The sequence below is a fragment of the Lingula anatina genome, chromosome 4 (assembly GCF_051362555.1).
Source record: "Lingula anatina isolate TDL-2025a chromosome 4, LinAna3.0, whole genome shotgun sequence".
Classification (NCBI taxonomy): Eukaryota; Metazoa; Brachiopoda; class Lingulata; order Lingulida; family Lingulidae; genus Lingula; species Lingula anatina.
The window spans coordinates 341,303-364,441 of record NC_141770.1 but is presented as its reverse complement, the minus strand read 5'-3'; the positions used below and the strand labels follow the sequence as shown (position 1 = coordinate 364,441).

The window sequence follows — 23,139 nt, the reverse complement described above, 5'->3', positions numbered from 1 at the left end:
AAAACAAGGCTGCAGCCTGCATTAATAAAACTTTTACTCCTAACTAGTAATTGGTCAACCATGAAGCAGATGTCAATAAAATATTAAACCCAATAATGTCTAAATTTGAAAAAAAAAAAAAAAAAAAAAGTAAAACATACCGGAAAAAGAGTTTCTTATACCAACCTAGAAAATATTTAGCATTTGGCTAAAACTGGCTTTGCTGAATTCAGGCCAGGCACCTGATTGTCACAGAAATGTATTGTGTGTGTGTGTGTGTGTGTGTGTGTGTGTGTGTGCATGCATGTACACGTGTGCATCTATCTGTGTGTGCATGGGGACATCCCTCTCGTAAAACAGTGCCATTCTGAAATATTAATCAATATTGTCCTCTGTGTCAACATAGCACCAGACGTTTCATGCGTAAACTGTTCTGACATACTGTTACTGAAGTATGAGCAAGAAAACCTACTGGACATTGAGGAAATGAGGATATTTTGTTATCTGTAAAAGAGTATCATCTGAACCGAGAACCCCCCCCTCTCCCTCTGTCACCTCACTATACACTGCCTAGCTATAGGTTTGTGAGCCCTTGGTCTCTGCTTTGCTGCCTCGGTTTATAGTTTTAACTATAAAAAGCTGACATTTTCTCTCTCTATGTCCCCTTACTAAACACTGCCTAGCTATAGGTTTGTGAGCCCTTGGTCTCTGCTTTGCTGCCTCAGTTTATAGTTTTAACTATAAAAAGCTGACATTTATGTTGAGCTCTCTCTCTCCCTCAAAAAAAAAAAAAATAAATTAAAAAAAATAATAATAATAATAATAAAAAATAATAAAAAAATAAAAAGCTGACATTTATGTTGAGCTCTCTCTCTCTCTCTATCTCAAAAAAAAAAAAAATGATAAAAAAAAAATAAATAAAAAGCTGACATTTATGTTGAGCTCTCTCTCTCTCTCTCTCTCTCTCAAAAAAAAAAAAAAAAAAAAAAAGAAAAAAAAAATTGTATTCCATGTATTTCAAGCTTGGCTTACACTAGTGTTAGCTGTCTTCCTGTGCTCTGTAAGTTGGTTATTTCTGGCGCAGTTCTGGGGAGACAGGTGTCTTGTTTTCTGGTGCAGTCACTGTGAGGAAACTAAAAACCGTCTACGACTGCAGGATTTCTGGTACGTCTGAACAGTAGAAACCACTCAGACTGCTCCAGTCTGGAAGGAAATTCAGTGGTAAGATTGAGAATGTGAGCACTTGTCACGAGTGCCTGAGATGTGATCACTGCAACTTTCCTCTGCAGCTGCTTGGTAAATCTACTGATGGCAAAATCTAAAGTATCAAAGTCCACAGTTCTCTTTGCACAATGCTGTGGCTCTTAAAGAACCTGCTTTAAAACAATGAGATCACTGATGACCCGACCTTCCCTCAGGGTGAAGGTCATTTCTCATGAGACCTGTGGTAAAAGCTTGGGAAAAATCTGACTTAACAGCTGCGTTCAGAAATGATCTACGGTACTAGACTGACGTGGGCTCAAGTACAGGACTAGTGCAGTTCTCTTTTCTTCCATATTCAAATTTTAATTAAATGAAAAGCCATAAATCAGGTCTTAGATGAAAGTTACATCATGAATATCACATGAAGGACAACTTCACAAATAATGGCTTCATCCAATAAATATCAATACTTAATGATGCCCCATAGATCAATGTGAAAAGAAAAACATATTCATGAGACCGGTGTCATCCCAACACGCACCTTGTGGTAAGGAAAAATTAACCCATGTACCAGTGCAGTACATATTACTGACTGCCACACAGTTGATTGCTGGCAGAACTTAATTACTTATTTTCATTCATCAGTTCCCAACCTACGTTCAATATAGTGACTCCCCTTTTCGCCCACGTCCTCACACATAATTATAAAACTTAGCAAATAATTTTATTCCATAAGTCTTGGTTATAAAGTCATAAATAGCTCCTGGTATCTCTTGGTTATTTTTCTGGTACTAGTAAGTCTGGAATCAACAAAGCAGAACAGGATGGAGCAAAGGTTACTAGTACACATGTACAGTACTGGTTATATAGAAGTCATGTGTTTTCAACTTTTCTTCGGCTTACTGTGGAGAATACTTAAGGTAATAAAAGTCATGTGGTTCTAGACTTGAATCATCATGTCAACATATCTTCTGGAAAATAAACCTTGACTAGAATGTAAATACTGGATTCACCTTACAAACTCTAAGACTGCATTCACAACGATTTGAGCCAGGCTTTACAAATCCTAGGACTAAATATGGTGGACGTACTCGAAAGGAAAACCGCCTAATCTTTTAATAGTCTCTCCGCCTCTCACACGCTCCCCACATGTCATCCCTGTGAGGTACAGTCATTAAATCTCGGCTACGTTCACCATGTGGAAGCTACCTGAGAAAAAGAAATGAATTGGCTCGTAGCGCAGCTATGAATCGGGATCAAAAGCGTGAACCCCCCCTCCCAGTTCGATCAAGCATAGGGAACAAGGCAAACATCAGCATCAGAACGAACTGCAACCCTTTGACGAGACTGCATAGGCAAAAATTCTGCCCTCCTCCTCCTCTGTCTACTAGGGCTGGGTATCTCAGTGAATATCTCTGGTGACATTATCTCCGTAGATAGCTGATTCATCGCTGCTCTACGGGCCAATTCATTTCTTTTTCGTTTCCTTTTTGAAAGATAATAGAACAGAAGAGCTTTTTTCCTTCGATCGCCTCCATCCGCCACCCTTTCTTCACCTCGAGTTTAATTGATGAGCATGACCACTTAATATTTCTCAGGTAGCTTCCACATGGCGAACAGAGCCGAGATTTAATGATTGTACCCCGCAGGGACGACGTGTGGGGAGGTGTATGAGAGGCAGAGAGACTTTTAAAAGATTAGGCGGTTTTCCTTTCATGTACTTCCGCCATATTTAGTCCCAGGATTTTTAAAGCCTGGCTCAAATCGCTGTGAACGTGGTCTAAGACTGGATTCACACATAAACTCTTAGACTGGATTCACCTAATAAACTCCAGGGTTCTGCCAAGGTCTCAAAAAAGGGGGGAGAATTCTCCCCTCTGAGCATAAAAGTTGGGGAGATTTTGAGAAATAGTGGGAGATCAGGAAAAATGATATTTTACGTAAAAACATACACTGCTAGTCTGGTATTTTATTAAAGTTCACAAACTGAACTGATTCAACTTTGAAAGTAACTTTACATAGGCAGTATGTATATACAGTTGCAAATGATTTTTTTATAAAGCATCTGCCTCATTATCATAGCAGAGCCAAGAATAATCTCTTAACCAATCGTGTTGAAATTTCTGTGGCACTACTTTCGGTTTCTTTCTTTCAGGCCCTTTGATGGTATTTGGTCTGCAGACCTAAAATTAAAGAAAAGTTAAAATTTTTCCTACTTACAAACTTGTAATTTCTGGAACCAGACACCACAATCCAAAAGAATTTTTAGGTTTTGATGATTAATCATGACTTAATTAACACTTTTATCAGGAAAAATTGCATAATAGTGTTTGGGAAGGACATTTTTATCTTTGATTTATCAGTTTCACAATATTGACTACTTTTTAAAATAAAGGCTAAAGTAAAAAATATAGGTCACACATTTGATTGAGTGCATTCTATGAAAATATCCTTGATTAGGAGGCCCTAACTTTTTTTTTTCAAATTACTAATTAGTATCCTCACACACATATACAGAGGAATAAACATATCAGAAACAGGCCTCCTTACTTCTTCATTAAAGTTAAACATTTCCTTTTTTTCAAATTTTTATTCTCACACACACACACACACATATATACACTATAGAGTGATAGGAATAAACATATCAAAAACGGGCCTCCTTACTTTTTTAACTTCTTTTTCATATTATCATACTCACATATAGAGGAATAAACGTATCAAAAACGGGCCTATTACCTTTTTTTTTACTTTCTTTCACATTTTCAAACGAAGTGTCAAGTGTCCTTCCAAAACGTAAAATAAAAATGCCACGGAATGAACATACCTTTATCGTCAACGAACTGTCATTTTCATCTGGAGTCGCAACTTCAGAAATTTGTTTCCGACTTGTCAGGCGGAGAGACGGATTCATCTGAGGGGGATTAACAGGAGTCTGACCTGATTTTCCACCGCTTGCCGTAGACTTTGGCATAAAGCTTAAAATCGATCTTTGTTTTTTAACTTTCGTTTCGGCGCGGAAGCCGCCACTTTAACCACGCTTCATCAGGTTGAATATCACTGTCACGCCGTCTATCATTTGGTTGACTATCCCGCGAAATGAGAGAACCGCTCAATCGCTCAACTAACTTTAGTGCAGCGGAGTCACACGAGGATTGCCGATTGGACTGTAGTCATGAAGAGGTACTATTGATATTACGACAACAAATGACGACGCTGCTTGAAACGATCTCTTACGAGGGTACATCGGAAACACACACATGACGACGTTAGCTACACTGTGTTAACAAGTCAATGCAGCGGACGATGCGAAGAAATTTATACCGGTGATGATTATTTAGATAAACAATTTTAGACGCCACTCTCAATGTGTCTTTTATCATCTCAAGAACAATGATAGCACCCTCACTCGGTTTGTATGCGAGAATTTTCGCATCTTTGGTAATTTTTGTGCGAGAATTTTATTTTTTTGGCGAGAATCTCGCAGAATCGCGGCCTCGGCAGAACCCTGAAACTCTAAGACTGGATTCACCTAACAAACTCTAAGATAGGATTCACCTAACAAACTCCAAGACTGGATTCACCTAATAAACTTTCAGGCTAGATTCACCTAACAAACTCCAAGACTGGATTCCCCTAATAAACTTTAAGGCTGGATTCACCTAACAAACTCTAAGACTGGGGATTTACCTACTTGTAACAAACTCTAAGACTGGATTCACCTAATAAACTCTAAGACTGGATTCACCTAATAAACTCTAAGACTGGATTCACCTAACAAACTCTAAGACTGTATTCACCTAATAAACTTTAAGACTACACAATGGGTGGCCTCAGTGGCCAGATTGATAATAGGGATGACATCTGTCCCATCACAAACAATATAGTCGTATTAGCCTCTTATTCCTCCTGTCTTATTTGTTTCATTGTTTTTGTTTTGTTTTGTTCTGTATTGTGTGTGTGTGCGTGTATGTGTGTAAAATTAGTTTTGTACAGCCTGTAATATGTTGACATTTTACAGTTCATTGAAGTATTATTATTATTTAAATCCCTATTTAATACATTTCCTGTCACGGCCTGATGGTATGTATTGCGGAGCCATGTTAAGGGTGCTTTCCCAGAGATTTAGATCGATCTAAAGATTAAGATTTAGATCGACCTAACTCCCTGGGGGTTCACGCTAAATTGCAGTCAGCTGAGCGGGCACCATAGTTAATTACCCCCTTACAGCTTTTAGTAGGCGGGACAGACACTTAAGCTGGCCAAGCTGACAGTAATCTAGTGAGCCCCCCCACAGGGCTGGATCGATCTTAAAATCTATGGAAATGGGGTGAAAGACAACAGCACCCTAGCACCCCCTACTAACCCCTGCCTTTCCAAGCTGAATTAACAGAAAATGAGCAGCTCATGTTGCTAACAAATTTTGCGGCATTAATTCATGACTTCCTATGACATAGTGACCATTTTGGAGGATAATGCATAATAAACTATGTATAAAATGTGTACATTAAGTGTGTGCTACGAAAAATGTCAGAGGGAGCTTTTTCATAATTTTTTACCTCTTTTGCTTGATATGCATGTACTAGTACTTAGTATAATCCAATAATTTTGCAGAATCTCTGACACCAGAAGAATAATAGAAAAAACATATCCCACTTGATTCTGAATAGCAGCGTCCGTCAATCCTTTATCATCTTGTATAAACTGATGCCATCATCTTGAAATTATATCATTCACTTGTGAATCTGATATTTTTGAAGAATTTGAACTCCATTTAATCATCAGATGTCTACTAGTAAGTTATCTGCACTAGATATGCTGTAGTTCCATTTAGTCTCAGATCATTTAACCTTCAATGGCAAGGCTGAACCAATAAACTTTTCCTAATTAATCCATCCACCCTTTCCTACAGTTTGAGTGTAGTACAGGATATATTTTATTATATACTGTACGCGGTCATAATAAATTATGTATGTACCTATGTATACAGAATATATTATATATTATTGCAAACGGTCATAACAATTTGTGTATGTGCATATGTATACAGGATATGTTGTACACAGACAGTCATAATAAATAATGCATGTACTAGTACCAGTACAAGAATAATCTAAACTGAGCTGCATGTCAATCCCGTCTCTTTCCTTTATACAGTGACATGTAGACCTAATCACCACAACAGAAATGTAGTTAACTATTAGTCACAGGTGGTTTTATTACACATTACATATTTCCCCACAAGGGTCTTGTTTCCTAATACTTTGTTCTAACTCAAGCAGATTTTGTGTTTGTTTAGCTTTATTTTGAGTGAACTCTTACAAAGGTTAATTCCAATGGGAGTCACACTCCCAGATTTCTTATTAAATCAAGTGTAAAGTGACAAGGGCACAGCATACAGACTACAGACCAGATTGGGGCTACTGATACAGTGATTTACAGATGCTACATTATTCAATCATAATTTCTTAAAATTAAAATATTCCTATTGAGTGAAAACATCAAAATTTAAAGCAGAGTGCTCCAGAGTTCTATTAAATGCAGCAAAAGCACAACAAATGGCATACAGTTTGTGCTTACAAAATTATGTAATTTCTGCTCATTAAAAAAATTGAGTAATTACATACTGCATTTGATTTCACCAAGCTGCATTGCTTTATTTCCCTATTTTCCCAGCATTACCAATACTAAAACAACTTGTTTTGGTTTTCCTAAGTCAGTATCAAATCGTAATTAGTGTCAAACTCATCAAAGCCCCCAGCAGCTACAAACTGTGTACCAGTACCCCCATTTTCCAATAATCTTCCAGAGCTATTCTAATATATTATCTTACTTAAATGCTACTTTGCTGGTTGTTTCCTAGATAAGAAAACAAAATTACAGAACTTAAAGTGGGTACTAGTAATTTTCTATCAATATGTAAAGAAGGCCATCAAAGTACATTTCAACAGAGAAGGCAGGCTATGTATATATATATATGACAGTCAGTAAAGTATTACTAGTAATTAAGCTGAAGATGTTGCTGTCACTTGAAACTGCTGCAGATACTAGCATCACTGGAAAACTGAAACCATTTTATAGTTCATACTTAAGTCTTAACAAAGTTAATAAATAAATAAATAAATAAATAAAAACACCCGAGAACCCAAAATTTAAGTGTATATAACAGATGATAGTTTTATGAAGTGAAATATTCATCAGTGGCAATAGTCAGATTGGTACTAGTTTTAGTCACACGTCTGTCATTGTTTTATCATTCAATATCCCATTTGCATGATTTAGCCCAATATGTGGATTTAGACATTTATTATATCATAGTCTTCATCTTTTATTCAAGTGACTGTGAATGTTATGCAAAGATATAAAATGTGTTTTATAGAGAGCTCGTAAAATATATCTGTACACATTTAACAGCACTCAATTCAGTATAAATTATTTATTATTATAAATAATCTTCAGCAAGTAGTCTTGACAGACTGACAGGGGAGAATACAGGGCTGTTAAATGACACCTAGGAGCACATTCAGAACGGCAGACTAACAGATCATGGGATCAAGTATGCCATGGTCAACCCATTTGAACGCTTGTTTCGCAATCCCCGCCGGGAATCTATTTAGCGTCTAATTGGGAATTAAGCCACAAGCTTTTTACTGGGTCGCTATATTTGATCTGCAGATCTGGTACTTAATCTGCTGTTCTGAATGTGTTCTAATAGCACTCCTTTCTCTAAAATATTATATGGATTGCAGCGGCAGATTTAGGCTGTCTTACAGGGGCGGATTTAGGCCATCTTCTGGGTCTTCTGGAAGACGGTCAGATTTTTAAGTTTACATTGATAGGTATCTAATTTTTTCTGTCGGAAGACGGTCAAAACGGAGGATGGATCAACAAAAATAATTTGGAAGACTGTCAGAAAATATCTCTGGATCCACCCCTGGATTGTTTAAGGTGTACATCATTAACTAAAACAGAGTTGAAAAAAAAACTTATCTAGTTAAAAAAATATGAACTGTAACCTACAGTTACAACTGTGTCTTACTCAAGGATAAAATGGAATATGCGTAAAAGACAACAACAAAACCCATGCAGTATTTCTAAGCTCTTGATATTAATAGGATACCAGTTCTGGTAAAGGATATTGATATGGAACCAATGCACCAGTGCTTATATTATATATGGACAACAACAGTCAAATATTAATTAACATTTAACACTAACAGAAGTCATTGTAATGATTGAACCATGTTAACATGAACATTATATTAACTATTGACCCGTGGTAAACCAGGTGGACCATCAATTTAGTTCGTTGTAGTTTGAACATTAATTTATACATATATTGCCATATACTAGTATACTATTATATAGTTGATACATCCATAATGTAAAAAAAATGAGTTGGAATAACCCTCTACCGCGGCCAGAGATTGACTTTTCACAGGATATTCACAGATATGTCTTTAATAGATAAATAGTCATTTTACTATCTCTGACCCCCTTTTTTCCCTATAATCTGCCACCCCGGTAGAATGTTAGTTGGAATATATACTAGTAAGTATTTCCTGTGGACTACACTTTGCACAGCTTATTGGTTACTACATGGTTACCAGTTCATGCACTTCGTTTTAACAAAGTCACATGGATGATCATCAAGATTTGGCAGCAGAACAATATCCTGTGCCCCCCCCCCCCCCCCCCCCCCACACACACACACACACACACACACACAGATATCAGACAGTAACATCCTGGTGTAACCAGAAAGTTTTCACTTGGCCTCAGTCCTAGATTTTCTCTCACTCTAAGACTAGATAGACTACTTTTATAGCCATACATTTCTCTTCACTTCACCTACATTTCCTCTCTTCCTGTCCACTAACCAGAATTGTTATGCTATACATCACATTTTCCTATACATCAGACCATGACATCCTGGTTATATGTAACCAAAGCAAGTTTTCACTACAGCAATACTTTCTCTTGCTCTAGCTACAATATATCATACCATGTGTTTTCACTTCACTTCACCCATATTTTTCTCTCTCTCTAGTTAGAATTATGTCAAGTCTACAGTGTGGGAATGATATACCTGCAACTCTGCTTAGTTTTTCCACTCTAGGAATTGTATACAGACTCTGGATCAACAGAAACTGTAAATAATGTTAATTTTTGTTCTATATTGATGTAAAGCACCCGTACATGCATGGCTAAAAGGCCTGAAATGGCTCCGTTCTACAATAAACTTCAGAAAATCTTGATAAATGTCCAGAAACCTTATAAATGTGCCCTCTGAAACATACCAGAATGTTTACGAATCAACCAGCTGTGTTGGGTTGGGTTGGAGACATACTAATAAGCTACATTCAGAGTGGTGTAAAATATGTACCGATGGCAAAGCCTCAAGGTCAGTTTCAGGTCAAGCTGACCAGGGAAAAATATATTTATCGTAGGATATAATTTTCCGAGCTGACCCAGTTAACAAGTTGAGGATTAAACATTTACTACAGACTGAACATCTACTTCATACATACATACATACATACAGTATTATATATACACTGTATCTGCACACAGACACATATTGAACTATTCCATTGAACATTCCAACTGTTGACCTTTGGTATGAAAACAGTTGTTTCACATACCAATTAAGCCATTTACCTACAGATCAATACACGTTGAGTAACATGGTAGTCAATAGGCATTTTATCCCCCCCCCCCTTCCTGATCACAATTGGATACCCCCGTAATGAAAACACATCTGTGAACTTTATATCAAGACAGAAATGAGATAAAGAAATAAATGAAAAATATGTTGCAGAGGTTATCTTGCTTTAATGAATATAAACTTAACTTTTGATACCAGGTACAAAAGACTAAACTTAACATTATGATTAATACATATATCACAGATCTATATGTTATATATAATAAATGCATATATCATAGATCTGTACATTATATATTAAATTTATAAATATACAATTAATGCATATATATTTAAAAGATTTATACATATACAATCTTCTCAGAATCTTATTCCACAAAACCTCAAGTTATACAGATGCAGTTGGGAGATAAAAAGGTCGTTTTTGGTTTCAGGAATTTCTCATTCCCCACATCAGTACAATTGTTGTAGAATTGTGTAGCTATACTGAAAGGGATGACTAACCTGCATCTTGACATTTTCACTTCTTGCTTTCTCCAGAAAAAATTGAATTTGGTGGGATAATCCCGTTTCCAGGATACCTTTAATCAAATATTCTTCACAGTATTTTCCCCAAATAGTTTTTTATCTACCGGATCATGTTACCCATTTATCTGTTCAATGTTGATAATCATGCCTACCCAACTATCAGACTTGGCACCAAATGATCCCGCATTCACCGGTAGATCAGACCACACTACCCATTTTCAAGGTGTGTGTCAGTACGCATTTCACAGTATCATACCCCAGAACTAATTCTGAGATGAGATGAGCTACTTTCCAACCCCGCTGAGACAGTCACATTGCATACTACCGTAGGCAAGGGCGGTGTCACGTCTGATGCACACCTTGAAAGATAAACCTGATTTCTTACATTTAGTTAGCCCTATAATTTTTATGTGATATAGAATCCAAAAATTTAGGTGATTTGGTCGAAGCTGATTTGATATGCATATATATAAGTCTTTACCCCAGTAAAAGTACTGTAAGTCTCTCGTCATTTGATATTTTAGATTAGTAGGTCCACCACCCTTTGTCTCCTTCACTCGCGGTCCCTGTCTCCAACACTTAACTTAATGTTGTGAATGAAATAACCTCAGTAAATGTCCTTACAGGATATGCAGCAAGCTGTTAAGCTGCAGCTGTTCAGATTAAACGCATGGCCCAAAAAGCTGGATCTGGATCTAGTGTTTTAACCCTAAGACCTTGCTATCGTGGTGCATGCTGCCATTGACGCCCCCCCCCCCCCTCCAGTTACTAGAACATTAACATGAACTAAAACATGAAATCCATCTTCCTCTTAATTTTTGAAAACTGAATTATCTTTTCTAAGACAATGAATAAAATGAAAGAAAATAAAGGAGGGCGTGTTTTTGTTGCAGATCACGGATAATTACACAGTCCAATGCACCGACTTCTTGTAAGGTTATCGCACTCATACTTCTTTCTACATAGAAATACCTTGAACGTAAAATACAAACATATTACTGCTTCATTTAACGTCCAAACAAAATCACAAACCTTTTCTTTTTCTCTTCAGCTTTGCAGCGGTGCCTCGAGGCGACGAACCTCTCATTCATTTGTGAGTATCGATGTCGTGTTGAAAAGGACAACTTTAATGTATTTCCAAGAAAAGCCATTCCCATTTTGTCATCCGAAAAGAAATAACAATTATAAGTAAAACGCACAGGTAGAAAAATCAATTGGTACTTCAAATAAAATAAACGTTTCTCATAAGTTTCTCAAATTATGATGTGAGTAAAATAAACAATAGGAAAGACAGTCATTAAACGTTTAAAATCTTGTTATTAAAGTGCCTACAGAATAAATGCAATGCTATATAAATAGTGACGATGGTAAGATTGTTATTACTGACTTTTGCAAGCCATATTTCTTGCTCATAATGGCTAGGATTTGATTGAAAATAGAGACTGCGAACCTTATTACATACCATATTGTATATTATACACACCCAGCTTTTGGATACAGCACTTCTGCAGGTGGCAATTGTGATATTGCAGTAGGTGGGACGCGGTTTACTTCACAACGACATTTTGCAATCTTCACTGGAATAGTAAGGGCTTTATTGAGATACTTCAAGCAAACAAAAGTCCTTCAGACTCAGCTTACTCCTTAGCATATTTAGTATATTTCTTTAGATATTATTGAATTTTAATATAATTACATGTGCACTACTTGAAATGGTAGCCTGGGACCTACCCGATACATGTAGGCCTATGTTAAAGAAGACCAGCACGGCTGCGGTAGCGGTACTTTTGTATGTGTGCATATAGTGGCATTTGGGGCGATTTTTAAAAAAAAATCCACACCATAAGCGTTAATCTAATAATTTGAGTGTAGAACTTTCTGTTCGCTTAAATCATGGTGGCAGCAAGGAGTAGATTAATTAATGCCACATACGAAGATAGGCCATTATTTCCACTGGGTCCCTGACATCTGACATGCACGACCGCAAACTACGATAACTGATTTAAGACGTCTAGAACAGAACGGCCAGGCCCGTAATCCGGGGGAGAAGAGGGGTCGGGGGGTTCAAAAGACCCCCCCCCCCCCCTTTTTGCCGGGAAAATGTCCCCTCTGAATAAAATTTTATCTAAGTACAAGATTTCATGGTAAAAGGTCCACCTTTTCAGATAAAGAACCTCCCTTTTGAAATTGCTGCCTACGGGACTGGAACGCAACATATATTCAGTCTACTTTGTCAGCTTTGTGTGTGTAATTCCTCAGTTTCCATGCAATAGACCCAGTTGGACAGGACTGATAAACTGGGATTATAAGACTGAACCGGTCACTGGTACACTGTGAGAACTCGTCCAGCTGACCACATATATAGTAATAGTATATTCATTGTAGGCCCTAGTAAAGCTGCTGCAGCCGAGGACTCGGCACCAACATGACGGCTATGGAAAGCACCCTTGGTTTTCTGGTTTTTATTTTTCTTTCAATTGGATACGCAAACTCTCTGACTGGGTAAGAAGTGGATACTGCCATCTTCTCATAGTTTGGGCAATACAAAGATATTAATGACCACCAGTTCTCCATACCAGCAAGCCGTCGCATGTTTCTTCTCTGATATCTTGATCTTGTCAGTGTCTTGTGTTGGTTCCTGGTCCAATGAAATTCAGGCAAACTTTCTACGTTGTCTGGATGTCTAATGAATAACAATTTAAAGCTCCTCTTTGTAGGAATGTCTGCACCGAGACCAGAAGCAGAACAGTGACGGTTTATGCTCAGGTCAGTCGACAGCAGTATCAGAAATACACCACCAAGTGCAATCTCTGGAGCAGATGTACCCGCTATAGGTAAATACGGGATGGCCAGTGAGGATGTCTTTTCTTATTTATTATTACATGTATGCTGTGTTATGTATTGTGCTATGTAAAGTAGGCCGACCGCGTTATGATGTGTTAAATTTTTTGGGATCCAGATGGTGATCTAGATTATCACCAAAATTTTACCACTTCTAAGTTCGAGAATTTCTGCTGTAGCATGCTAAATTTTATCAAAATCCTCTTTAGTTTCTATGGTGGCAAACAGACAAACGGAGGAGAAAGCATAAAGTATGCCGGTATGAAATAATAATAATACAAAACAGCAAAAATTCTCGAACTTAGAAGTGGTAAAATTTTGGTGATAATCTAGATCACCATCTGGATCCCAAAAAATTTAATGCATGCATATGATACCTCGCCATTGCGAGGTAGGACAAAGTTGGTATTTTTTTTTTAACAAATTCATAAAAAAAGGGAGTTTAGTGAAATAATAGTGAAACATAGTTCCCTTTGGCGAGAGTCTGCGGTTTCTGTGTGATTTTCTAGTTGCATCTGCCAATGAGGCCTTGTTGTCACCTACTCCAATATTATATGAAGTATTGTGTATTGATCGTAACCACAAGTTCCAGTGAATGTTTTAGCAATTGCATCAGGATCGCACACAGTGTATTTAATTGTACGGAGTCTCGTATTTTGTTTTTTGTTTTGTTGTTGTTTTTATTCTTCTCGATAAAATGCCAAATGAACACCCTAGTACTGTATTCCAGGCCTGTGACAGTGTATGTATCAGAGCCGAGACAACAGACCCAGTATTACGCAGTCCAGCAGTGCTGTCCTGGATGGAAACAGACGGGAGAATCCTGCGCCACATGTTTGTATAGCCAAATGAAGACCAAATGAAGACCGTTTTTTATTATAAATAATTAAATACTATTCATGGAGATCAATAAGTGCGCGTTAAGTGTGACCGTCGCGATCTCACTTTACTTTCATTTTCCCTTTGCGACGAATGCCCGATGATCATATTTTATGGGCATGTCGATTATGCCCCTGGCCAGGGGGGGGGGGGGTCTTTTGCTGGGAAAAAGTACGCTCTGGGTAAAATTTTATCTAGGAACATCAAGGTTTCATATTAAAAGGTTCACTTTTTTCCGAAAAAGAACCTCCTTTAGAAATTGCTGGCTATGGGTCTGTGGTTGATGCTCTTTAGGAATAAGACATTGGAGGATATGTGCTGTCGGCATCTACACTATTACTTGTGCACTAGGTGATAAATTGAACATTTGAGTTGGTATAGCATTGATTTTTACCGAATGTTGGTCTTTATTTGCAAGAATTCTGCAGTGCTGGATATCATCATGTTTTATATAGTATCTATTGAAATGTTCTGTGAATATAAAATATTTCAGCAATTTGCTCTCCTGGCTGTGTTCACGGTACATGCACCAAACCCGATGCCTGCACATGCGAAGTTGGTTACCAAGGACAGAGATGCGACACCGGTAATTATATTATATTATATTATATTATATTATATTATATTATATTATATTATTCATGGTATATCTGAGTGTTTCTAGAAACTAAATATAATTAAGGGTGACAAGAGCCAGCGAAATACAGGTGCCTGGACAATTTAACGCTGGCACATTTTTTCAGACTTGGTGGTTTTTTTTTCAGCGTTATTTCAGTTTCTGAAATATCCCTCTAAGCGAAGTATAAAAGGTGTTATATTAGGCCTATACCAATATATCCTGGGAGTTTTACTTCCATGGTTTATCTGAGTAGAAACTAGCACAAGTTTTCAGGGTTGGTGTTTTTATGAAACGTTATGTCACTTTCTGAAATACATGTATCATTCTAGACGAAGTATAAAACATGTTCAATGTCTCCAGATATCAACGAGTGTGGAAGCAATAACGGGGGTTGTAGTCATCTGTGTACTAACACACCTGGGAGCTATCTCTGCACCTGTCCCCAGGGATATTTACTTCATGTTGATAATCACACCTGCACAGGTAAACAAAATAGATACATCTAGACGGATATTTATATTATTATTATAAATTATTTGTTTGGCCATAACGTGTTATTAAATTTGGCCATTTACAGTTTTGTGTTTTGATTAATTCGGAAACCATGTTAATGGGCAAATAAAAGTGACGCTGAAGCCAAGATAATTTCTGTATTTTGTTGATAATATACACTTAATAAACAAGCTCTTGTGTGACATGAATAAGTGAATATCAAGTAATTAAGCAAAATGTTATCATATTTTATATGCAGATATTGACGAATGTCAAACAAAAAATGGCGGCTGTGCTCACACGTGTACTAACACGGCGGGCAGTTACCAGTGTCAGTGTACAGCAGGGTACCAACTGATGGCGGATAACCATACATGTACAGGTAACTAAGGACGCGTTAACTACTGCTCTATGCCAATGGTCACGTTTTCATTGAAAAGGCGTATCAGTACATTTCTGTTGCCAGCAATACACACCAATGCCCTCTATTTCGAGGGCACTATATATGTAAAAGTTTATTAAAACAGGGGAAGATTGACACAAATCACTTCACCAAAATTCAGTTGGGGAAATACATATAGGGAGTATGCATTAAAACACTTTTGGTTATACTGCGAGTGTATAGGTAGATCCATTTTACAAATACATGTACGTGTACGTATAGAAGGGCAAACACAAGGGGCGAAATTGTCTCTCAAAACACACTTGGCTGAAATATGGAGTTTAAGATATTTTTTCGTAAACGATCTGCGACAGCTTTGCCCTTTTTTATTTCTTCCAAACAACGAATAAAATATAACTTTGATTCTTGGTTGCCGGAGACATGGCATGTTTGTAAAAACAAGTGTTCCATCTCTTTTAGCAACAGATCCCTGTGAAGGCCAGGTCTGTATTCACGGCAGTTGTAACGCTACATCTCCCTCTGACTACATATGTCACTGCAATGACGGGTGGACGGGGAAACATTGTGACATTCAGAAAAGTAAGTATAGCTACTTTAAAATCTGACATGGCTTAAAGATGAAAATTGTTACCTTCCAAAAGCGCACCTCTGAACAGTTGTGGATTTTTGGAACATTTCTAGGTGCGGTTTAATTAGCTCTTAAAAACCGCGATAACGTTTGCCTGACAGGTTGAAAATAGTGAAATAAGGTGAAAGTCGACTAATGTTCCATTGCATGAACAATGCTCTTGTAAAACAGGAGGCAGTTTTTGACTTTGGTTGGCAAGATCAGATGTCAATATAACATGGTAACTGATAAAAAAACTAACACTAACAATTGCACAGTGAGTGTGACACTCTCACAAGGCGACTTATTTCCTACATTAAAGTTAATGGCGGCTGGTCGCAGTTCGGTAACTGGAGCACGTGTAGCAGGTCATGTGGTGGTGGCACGAGGTGGCGTCACAGATCATGTGACAACCCCGTTCCAGCCAATGGCGGCGACCCGTGCGTGGGTTCTGCCAGGGAGTACCAGAACTGTAACATCCAGAAATGTGGTATGTACTAGTAACCTATCTAAAAAGGAGAATTTCTTTGCGTGTTTGGTTCAAGCAAGGCCGAAACACATCACTCTACAATTTGTGCTTGTCGACAATTTCGGTTTGCAGTTCGAGATTCAATTTTCCTGCAATTGCTCCTTTTTAGATGTCATTTTCCGTAAGACATGTCGACTGATCACGGTCACATACATTATTGCTATAATTTTTATGTTTATAAAAAGATATTTATGGATAAGATAAAAAGTCAGATTGGACATTAGTAATGATTATCTAAAAAATAAAATTGAAAGAGTTAAGACAATGGCCGCCCTGTTTAAAGTGGAACGCCTTGACCTGGTGTGGTTTAGTAGCGGTAGTTGTTGGCCGTTCAAGGTATTTGCCAAACATTTCGACATATATTAAAAAAAAAAAAAAAAAAAAAAAAAATTTGCACCAATTTTAATGGGAAATTATTGGACAAAGTTGTCATCCTTTTTGGCAATAACATACATAATAACTTGTACAATGAAGTCAAAATTTAATGAAATAGAAGTGTATGCGAGATGAAAGTTAACATCAAATTTAAATTTAAAATAACAAGTAATTAACATATATCCTGTCATTTAGTGGGGTGTTACTATAAGGGCGGTGTTTACAAGACAGGGGAGACTTGGAGTGATGGTTGTGATTACGACTGTCTTTGTGAAGACGACACACTCGGCATCTACCACTGCAGCAGGATGTAAGTACAGACCCTCACCCATGACATGAACTTATTAGTAGTCTTTATTTTTTAGTTTTATTAATTACAACTGTCTTTGTGAAGACGACACACTCGGCATCTACCACTGCAGCAAGATGTAAGTACAGACCCTCACCCATGACATGAACTTATTAGTAGTCTTTATTTTTTAGTTTTATTAATTACAACTGTCTTTGTGAAGACGACACACTCGGCATCTACCACTGCAGCAGGATGTAAGTACAGACCCTCACCCATGACATGAACTTATTAGTAGTCTTTATTTTTTTAGTTTTATTAATTACAACTGTCTTTGTGAAGACGACACACTCGGCATCTACCACTGCAGCAGGATGTAAGTACAGACCCTCACCCATGACATGAACTTATTAGTAGTCTTTATTTTTTAGTTTTATTAATTACAACTGTCTTTGTGAAGACGACACACTCGGCATCTACCACTGCAGCAGGATGTAAGTACAGACTCTCACCCATGACATGAACTTATTAGTAGTCTTTATTTTTTTAGTTTTATTAATTACAACTGTCTTTGTGAAGACGACACACTCGGCATCTACCACTGCAGCAGGATGTAAGTACAGACCCTCACCCATGACATGAACTTATTAGCAGTCTTTATTTTTTAGTTTTATTAATTACAACTGTCTTTGTGAAGACGACACACCCGGCATCTACCACTGCAGCAGGATGTAAGTACAAACCCTCACCCATGACATGAACTTATTAGTAGTCTTTATTTTTTAGTTTTATTAATTACAACTGTCTTTGTGAAGACGACACACTCGGCATCTACCACTGCAGCAGGATGTAAGTACAGACCCTCACCCATGACATGAACTTATTAGTAGTCTTTATTTTTTAGTTTTATTAATTACAACTGTCTTTGTGAAGACGACACACTCGGTATCTACCACTGCAGCAAGATGTAAGTACAGACCCTCACCCATGACATGAACTTATTAGTAGTCTTTATTTTTTAGTTTTATTAATTACAACTGTCTTTGTGAAGACGACACACTCGGCATCTACCACTGCAGCAGGATGTAAGTACAGACTCTCACCCATGACATGAACTTATTAGTAGTCTTTATTTTTTAGTTTTATTAATTACAACTGTCTTTGTGAAGACGACACACTCGGCATCTACCACTGCAGCAGGATGTAAGTACAGACCCTCACCCATGACATGAACTTATTAGTAGTCTTTATTTTTTAGTTTTATTAATTACAACTGTCTTTGTGAAGACGACACACTCGGCATCTACCACTGCAGCAGGATGTAAGTACAGACCCTCACCCATGACATGAACTTATTAGTAGTCTTTATTTTTTAGTTTTATTAATTACAACTGTCTTTGTGAAGACGACACACTCGGCATCTACCACTGCAGCAGGATGTAAGTACAGACCCTCACCCATGACATGAACTTATTAGAAGTCTTTATTTTTTAGTTTTATTAATTACAACTGTCTTTGTGAAGACGACACACTCGGCATCTACCACTGCAGCAGGATGTAAGTACAGACTCTCACCCATGACATGAACTTGTGTGGTTTATTAGAAATCTTTATATTTTATTTTTATTTATTAATTTTTATTATTAAAAAACATTAATTATAATGCAAATAGTAATATATTTGTACATGAAGGTGCCCTCCCCTTGTAGATTCTTTCTTCAGTATAAAAGTATGTGCAAATGCTAAATAGTAAAATTAACTTTAAAGACTTTAAAGACCAAATGCTAAATAGTAAAATTAACTTTAAAGACTTTAAAGACCAAAATTAGATTCCATATTGCAAAGCTTCCACAAACGAAAAGGTCTGTTCCATCTTACTTAACACATAAAAGAGAAATAAACTTTGATTTAGTTATACATATATAGGATTTTATGATTTTTATCTCCCATGACCATAATTACATCACAAAACGGCTCTGGAAATATCCTGCTACGAACGAAAAGTGGTATTCATATCGTTGCAGGTGCCCGTCATTTCCAGTGATTCCCCCAAATTGTTCTCTGGTCTCGAGCACAGGCCAGTGCTGCAAGAAGCTTCAGTGCATTCAAGGTACGTCAGGCCTACAGCCTATTGTTTTTCAAAGGCAAAGTCTACTTGTATATTATTTGCGATACATACCTGTAAAATTTTAATTCATTAAAATGAATAAATTCATTAAAATAAATAAATGAACAAAGAATAAATAACGTGGCAGGTGGCGTTACTTGTGAGTGATAGACTTTTGAAAGCATTTTCACTGGTCTAATTCTGTTCATACAGGAAGAGTTCCAGTTATCCGTATTTTATTCTGATCTTATTTCCCACAGTATAAAAAAGTCTTTTATCTTTATTCACTGATTCTTCCACTCATTTCTGTGCAGAGCTTTCTATAATTGCGGATCATGTTACATTATTCTGTGGTTATCACAAAACTTAACTTTTTGTCGATAGATGGCACCACCACATCCATTGCGCCCACCTGGACCGCGGATATGGGTAGGTGTTACATCTTAGAAAATGAATACTAATTCGCCAGGATTTACTAACAGATTTTCATTTTATCAGCGGGGCAGTTAAGATTGAAATTAACGTAAAAAGATAGAAGTTGGCAACATCCAGATAAAGCTATTTAAGATTTACGAAAAACATTATTATAAAATAGAACTAGAAAAGCACTCCGAGAGCGCTGACCTTCGCCAAGGCAGCAATTTTTTTATTATTATTGATTATTGATTGATTATTGATCCAGATCACCACCAAAAACTAATCTCTTCTAAGTTGACCCATTTCTGAGCTACCCTGAAAATTTCATCAAAATCGGTCCATAACTTGTGGAGTTATGTTGATGACAGACAAACAAACAGAAAAACAGGGGTGAAAACATAACCTTCTTGGCGGAGGTAATTAGAAGTAATATTTTAGAACTCTCTGTCTCTTTCCACTGCAATCTCATCATATTATTACTTGAATTCTTGACGTGTATTGTATGTTAAATTGGATTTCAATAAAATGACCTACATGTACGTCAGTATGCTGTACATAGATACTGATGCACGTCTGTGTAGTTCTGTATGCGCGAATCTATTCTGTATACAACTTATAACATTAATTATCTTCCTGTATCTGTACCCATTAGTATCTCAGACAACCTTGGCAGCAACCTCCACTGCTTCCCCAGCAACAGCCTCCATTGTAACACCATGTAAGTACTGCTAGGCCTTTGTTGGTATATCTCATAAAGTGGTGACGAATGTATTGAAATGAATGGTATAAGGAATGTAAGAAAGAGCATGCGATTGCAGCATATGACAGTGTGTATAGTATGTATTTCCATGCTTTTAACAAAAAGAGAAGAATAAACGAACCAGTAAAGAAAGAAGTGACTGAGTTGGGAAGGGCGTCAATGATGAACGAATGGTAATAAACGCCCAGTGTAAGCGGATTCTAACATGTGTCCCTCTGCTGATGATACACCATACCGGTGATGTGACAAACGTTTTTTTGCCTTTAATTCAGGTTTAAAGATACGTACAAAGTCAATTTTTTCTCACAGAAACCAACCAAATGCCAGCATATAGTTTCAAGTAGTATAACTAAGAGAATTACCAAAAGGCATTGTTTAATTTTACCCGAAAATGATGTTTGAACAGATTTTTCTGCTGGTATTCTAAGCTGTAATGCCAATGGGGCAGGAAAGTAGGTCACGGAAGTAGGTTAAATTTACAACCATAAATTTAAAGAAAGGAGCAGTCTAAAGGTCTTTTATGGCTGATCGAGTGATCTATTCAGTTTATCCCTTGGCATGTCAAATTTATTTGAGTCATATAAGAATCTAGTAGAAGTGGTTTACATGTGTTACTGGGAATCCACGCTCCACCGATGCTCGGTTCGTATGTACCTTTAAATCTGTTGATGTGAAAATAATAAAAACACCATTCACATTTTCAAGCGAGGAAGTGCATGTACAAGGGAACATTATATGACGAAGGACATAAATGGTATGATGGTTGTCAACATAAATGTGTGTGCGGACGTGACGGCCAGTACGCATGCGTAAACAGGTAAGCGTCAACATAAGGGAGTAGATATCAGCCTGGTTTGTGGATGTGTTTCTAAACAAACTATTTAAAAATATGTTAGATGACATAAAAACAAAGAAGGCAACATTAGTACAAAAATTTTTCCTTACACGGCAAAGATGAAAAGGGCATTAGTAAAAGCATATTTTGTCCGGAAACACTTCATGTCTCTTTATTGCATTAAACACAGTAGAATGAATGATATTCGGAGTTTGTAAATTGATTTGTGTTTATCACTCACTGTACTGATTAAAGCAAGTCCAGCACATACCTTTATCCCTGTCTTCTGTTCTATTTGTTGTTGTCCATGCAGGTGCCTGTACTGGGAACTCCCACCAGCCTGCTCTCTCCTGCCGCCAGCCCCCGGGACCTGCTGCCCCACCCCCACGTGTCCCGGGAACTACACCATCAAATACCCGGATGACTACACTGAAGATTGACTTGGTCAGCATACTCGTTGTTTCAGGGCATCTTTTAGTGTTTAAGTTCGATGTTTTTCTAATGAAAGCAAGAATAGGAAAGAAAGTATTCTGGTACACATATAGATACACATAAGGAGAGAAATTAATAACATTCATGATTTCTTACATTGAAGTCAGTGCACAGATAGCCTAAGTGTAACTGGAAGTTTATATTAAATCAGATCTGTAAATAAAAACATTTATGAAAACAGAGTGACATTTGTATAAACGCACTTAAATACTCATGCACTCTCCAAATGTATAAAGTTAACTCAGAATTTGTCACTGTTGTCGTCCGCATTATTTTGATCAATCTTTTTGTATACCGCATTTCCTTTTTTGTTTTGTATATATCGACTTAAATATAATATTCATAATTTTCTTTTGTTCATTAAGGAGAGCATATAGTTCTGGAAGCGATTTTCCTCCTTTTCCGTCTCAGTGATATAGTTTATTACAAAGAATCTACGTAAGCCCGGTGGCTCTTAGTCTAAGGTTGTTCATTTTATACCGTAAGCTCACATTTTGTTCCTGCTCAAATTATAGAGAAGCCGCCTTGTCTGCAAATTTTAAAGATCTTTCAATCACCATATCAACAACATTTCATCCGAGAATCAAGTTCTAATAACCCCTGATTTGTGCAGCCATTCATTTTGTAAACTGCAGAAAACTTACAAGTACTCAAAATTTTCACGAATAAAAACACTTATATAATAGAATAGTAAAATTATTAATTAAAGAAATTTACTGCACAAACGCAATCATTTTGAGGCAGTGTGTATTACCGAAGGTGTCAAGAAATGGGGTCAATGACAAATTATATATATATATATATATATATATATATATATATATATATATTTACTAGTCAACCACCTGAAGGAAGTGTCGCAAACACTCAACTTCTAAAGATGTTTGCCAATGTAGTGTATGATGCAATTGGAGGCTTTAAGGAAATTATTCAATTTGTTCGCTTACGTAGAAATACTGTATCAGAGTAAAATTTAGATACACGTATATAAATATAGATGCATGTCTCTTTGGCTCGCGTCACGAGGCCCCTTTTGGGATGAACAAGGTCTTGATTCTTTTTGTCGTTTTGAAACTAGGAGCCCAAACATTCCTGACGGTGATTTCTGATTGGTTC

At 37.0% G+C, this 23,139-nt stretch overlaps 4 protein-coding genes and 1 long non-coding RNA gene across 7 annotated transcripts in view; 3 read left to right on the top strand and 2 right to left on the bottom strand.

The window, feature by feature from the left end:
- Positions 1 to 11,544, bottom strand: part of LOC106173193 (beta-1,4-N-acetylgalactosaminyltransferase bre-4) — a 31,249-nt gene extending 19,705 nt beyond the window's left edge. For 2 of the 3 annotated variants that reach the window (XM_087010440.1, XM_087010442.1), the window contains exons 1-2: positions 11,411 to 11,533; positions 1,012 to 1,182 (exon numbers count right to left, since the gene is read on the bottom strand). The gene's annotated coding sequence lies outside the window, so the exon portion shown is untranslated. Of the gene's footprint in view, positions 1 to 1,011; positions 1,183 to 11,410 lie in introns of all 3 variants that reach the window. The other variant, XM_087010441.1, reaches the window with a different exon arrangement.
- On the bottom strand, positions 3,011 to 4,696 carry LOC147762005 (uncharacterized). The gene is made up of 2 exons (XR_015334128.1): positions 4,010 to 4,696; positions 3,011 to 3,365 (listed from the first exon to the last, which is right to left on the bottom strand). It is a non-coding gene; the product is annotated as an uncharacterized LOC147762005 (long non-coding RNA).
- A 1,236-nt stretch (positions 11,545 to 12,780) lies between the features above and the next one.
- On the top strand, positions 12,781 to 14,192 carry LOC147762004 (uncharacterized). The gene is made up of 3 exons (XM_087010249.1): positions 12,781 to 12,880; positions 13,096 to 13,212; positions 13,950 to 14,192. The coding sequence occupies exons 1-3, from the start codon at positions 12,804 to 12,806 to the stop codon at positions 14,080 to 14,082; spliced, it is 327 nt and encodes a 108-aa protein (XP_086866375.1). The 5' UTR covers positions 12,781 to 12,803; the 3' UTR covers positions 14,083 to 14,192.
- Positions 14,193 to 14,352: 160 nt separating this feature from the next.
- Positions 14,353 to 17,510, top strand: LOC147762003 (ectin-like). The gene is made up of 6 exons (XM_087012195.1): positions 14,353 to 14,684; positions 15,078 to 15,200; positions 15,469 to 15,591; positions 16,072 to 16,191; positions 16,542 to 16,709; positions 17,319 to 17,510. Exons 3-6 carry the CDS (start codon positions 15,567 to 15,569, stop codon positions 17,435 to 17,437), a joined length of 432 nt encoding a protein of 143 aa, XP_086868321.1. The 5' UTR covers positions 14,353 to 14,684; positions 15,078 to 15,200; positions 15,469 to 15,566; the 3' UTR covers positions 17,438 to 17,510.
- Positions 17,511 to 19,444: 1,934 nt separating this feature from the next.
- On the top strand, positions 19,445 to 22,293 carry LOC147762002 (CCN family member 3-like). The gene is made up of 5 exons (XM_087012289.1): positions 19,445 to 19,522; positions 19,904 to 19,948; positions 20,589 to 20,654; positions 21,402 to 21,513; positions 21,845 to 22,293. The coding sequence occupies exons 2-5, from the start codon at positions 19,945 to 19,947 to the stop codon at positions 21,969 to 21,971; spliced, it is 309 nt and encodes a 102-aa protein (XP_086868415.1). The 5' UTR covers positions 19,445 to 19,522; positions 19,904 to 19,944; the 3' UTR covers positions 21,972 to 22,293.
- Positions 22,294 to 23,139: the final 846 nt, after the last annotated feature.

Excerpts from the sequence above, each read along its gene's own strand:
- LOC147762004 (XM_087010249.1), top strand. The coding sequence starts at position 12,804 with ATGACGGCTATGGAAAGCACCCTTGGTTTTCTGGTTTTTATTTTTCTT. Across the intron at positions 12,881-13,095 it reads TACGCAAACTCTCTGACTGG|GAATGTCTGCACCGAGACCA; the intron begins GTAAGAAGTGGA and ends TCCTCTTTGTAG. Across the intron at positions 13,213-13,949 it reads AGCAGATGTACCCGCTATAG|GCCTGTGACAGTGTATGTAT; the intron begins GTAAATACGGGA and ends ACTGTATTCCAG.
- LOC147762003 (XM_087012195.1), top strand. The coding sequence starts at position 15,567 with ATGGCGGATAACCATACATGTACAG. Across the intron at positions 15,592-16,071 it reads GGATAACCATACATGTACAG|CAACAGATCCCTGTGAAGGC; the intron begins GTAACTAAGGAC and ends CATCTCTTTTAG. Across the intron at positions 16,710-17,318 it reads CTGTAACATCCAGAAATGTG|TGGGGTGTTACTATAAGGGC; the intron begins GTATGTACTAGT and ends CCTGTCATTTAG.
- LOC147762002 (XM_087012289.1), top strand. Across the intron at positions 20,655-21,401 it reads AGCCTCCATTGTAACACCAT|CGAGGAAGTGCATGTACAAG; the intron begins GTAAGTACTGCT and ends CACATTTTCAAG. Across the intron at positions 21,514-21,844 it reads CAGTACGCATGCGTAAACAG|GTGCCTGTACTGGGAACTCC; the intron begins GTAAGCGTCAAC and ends TTGTCCATGCAG.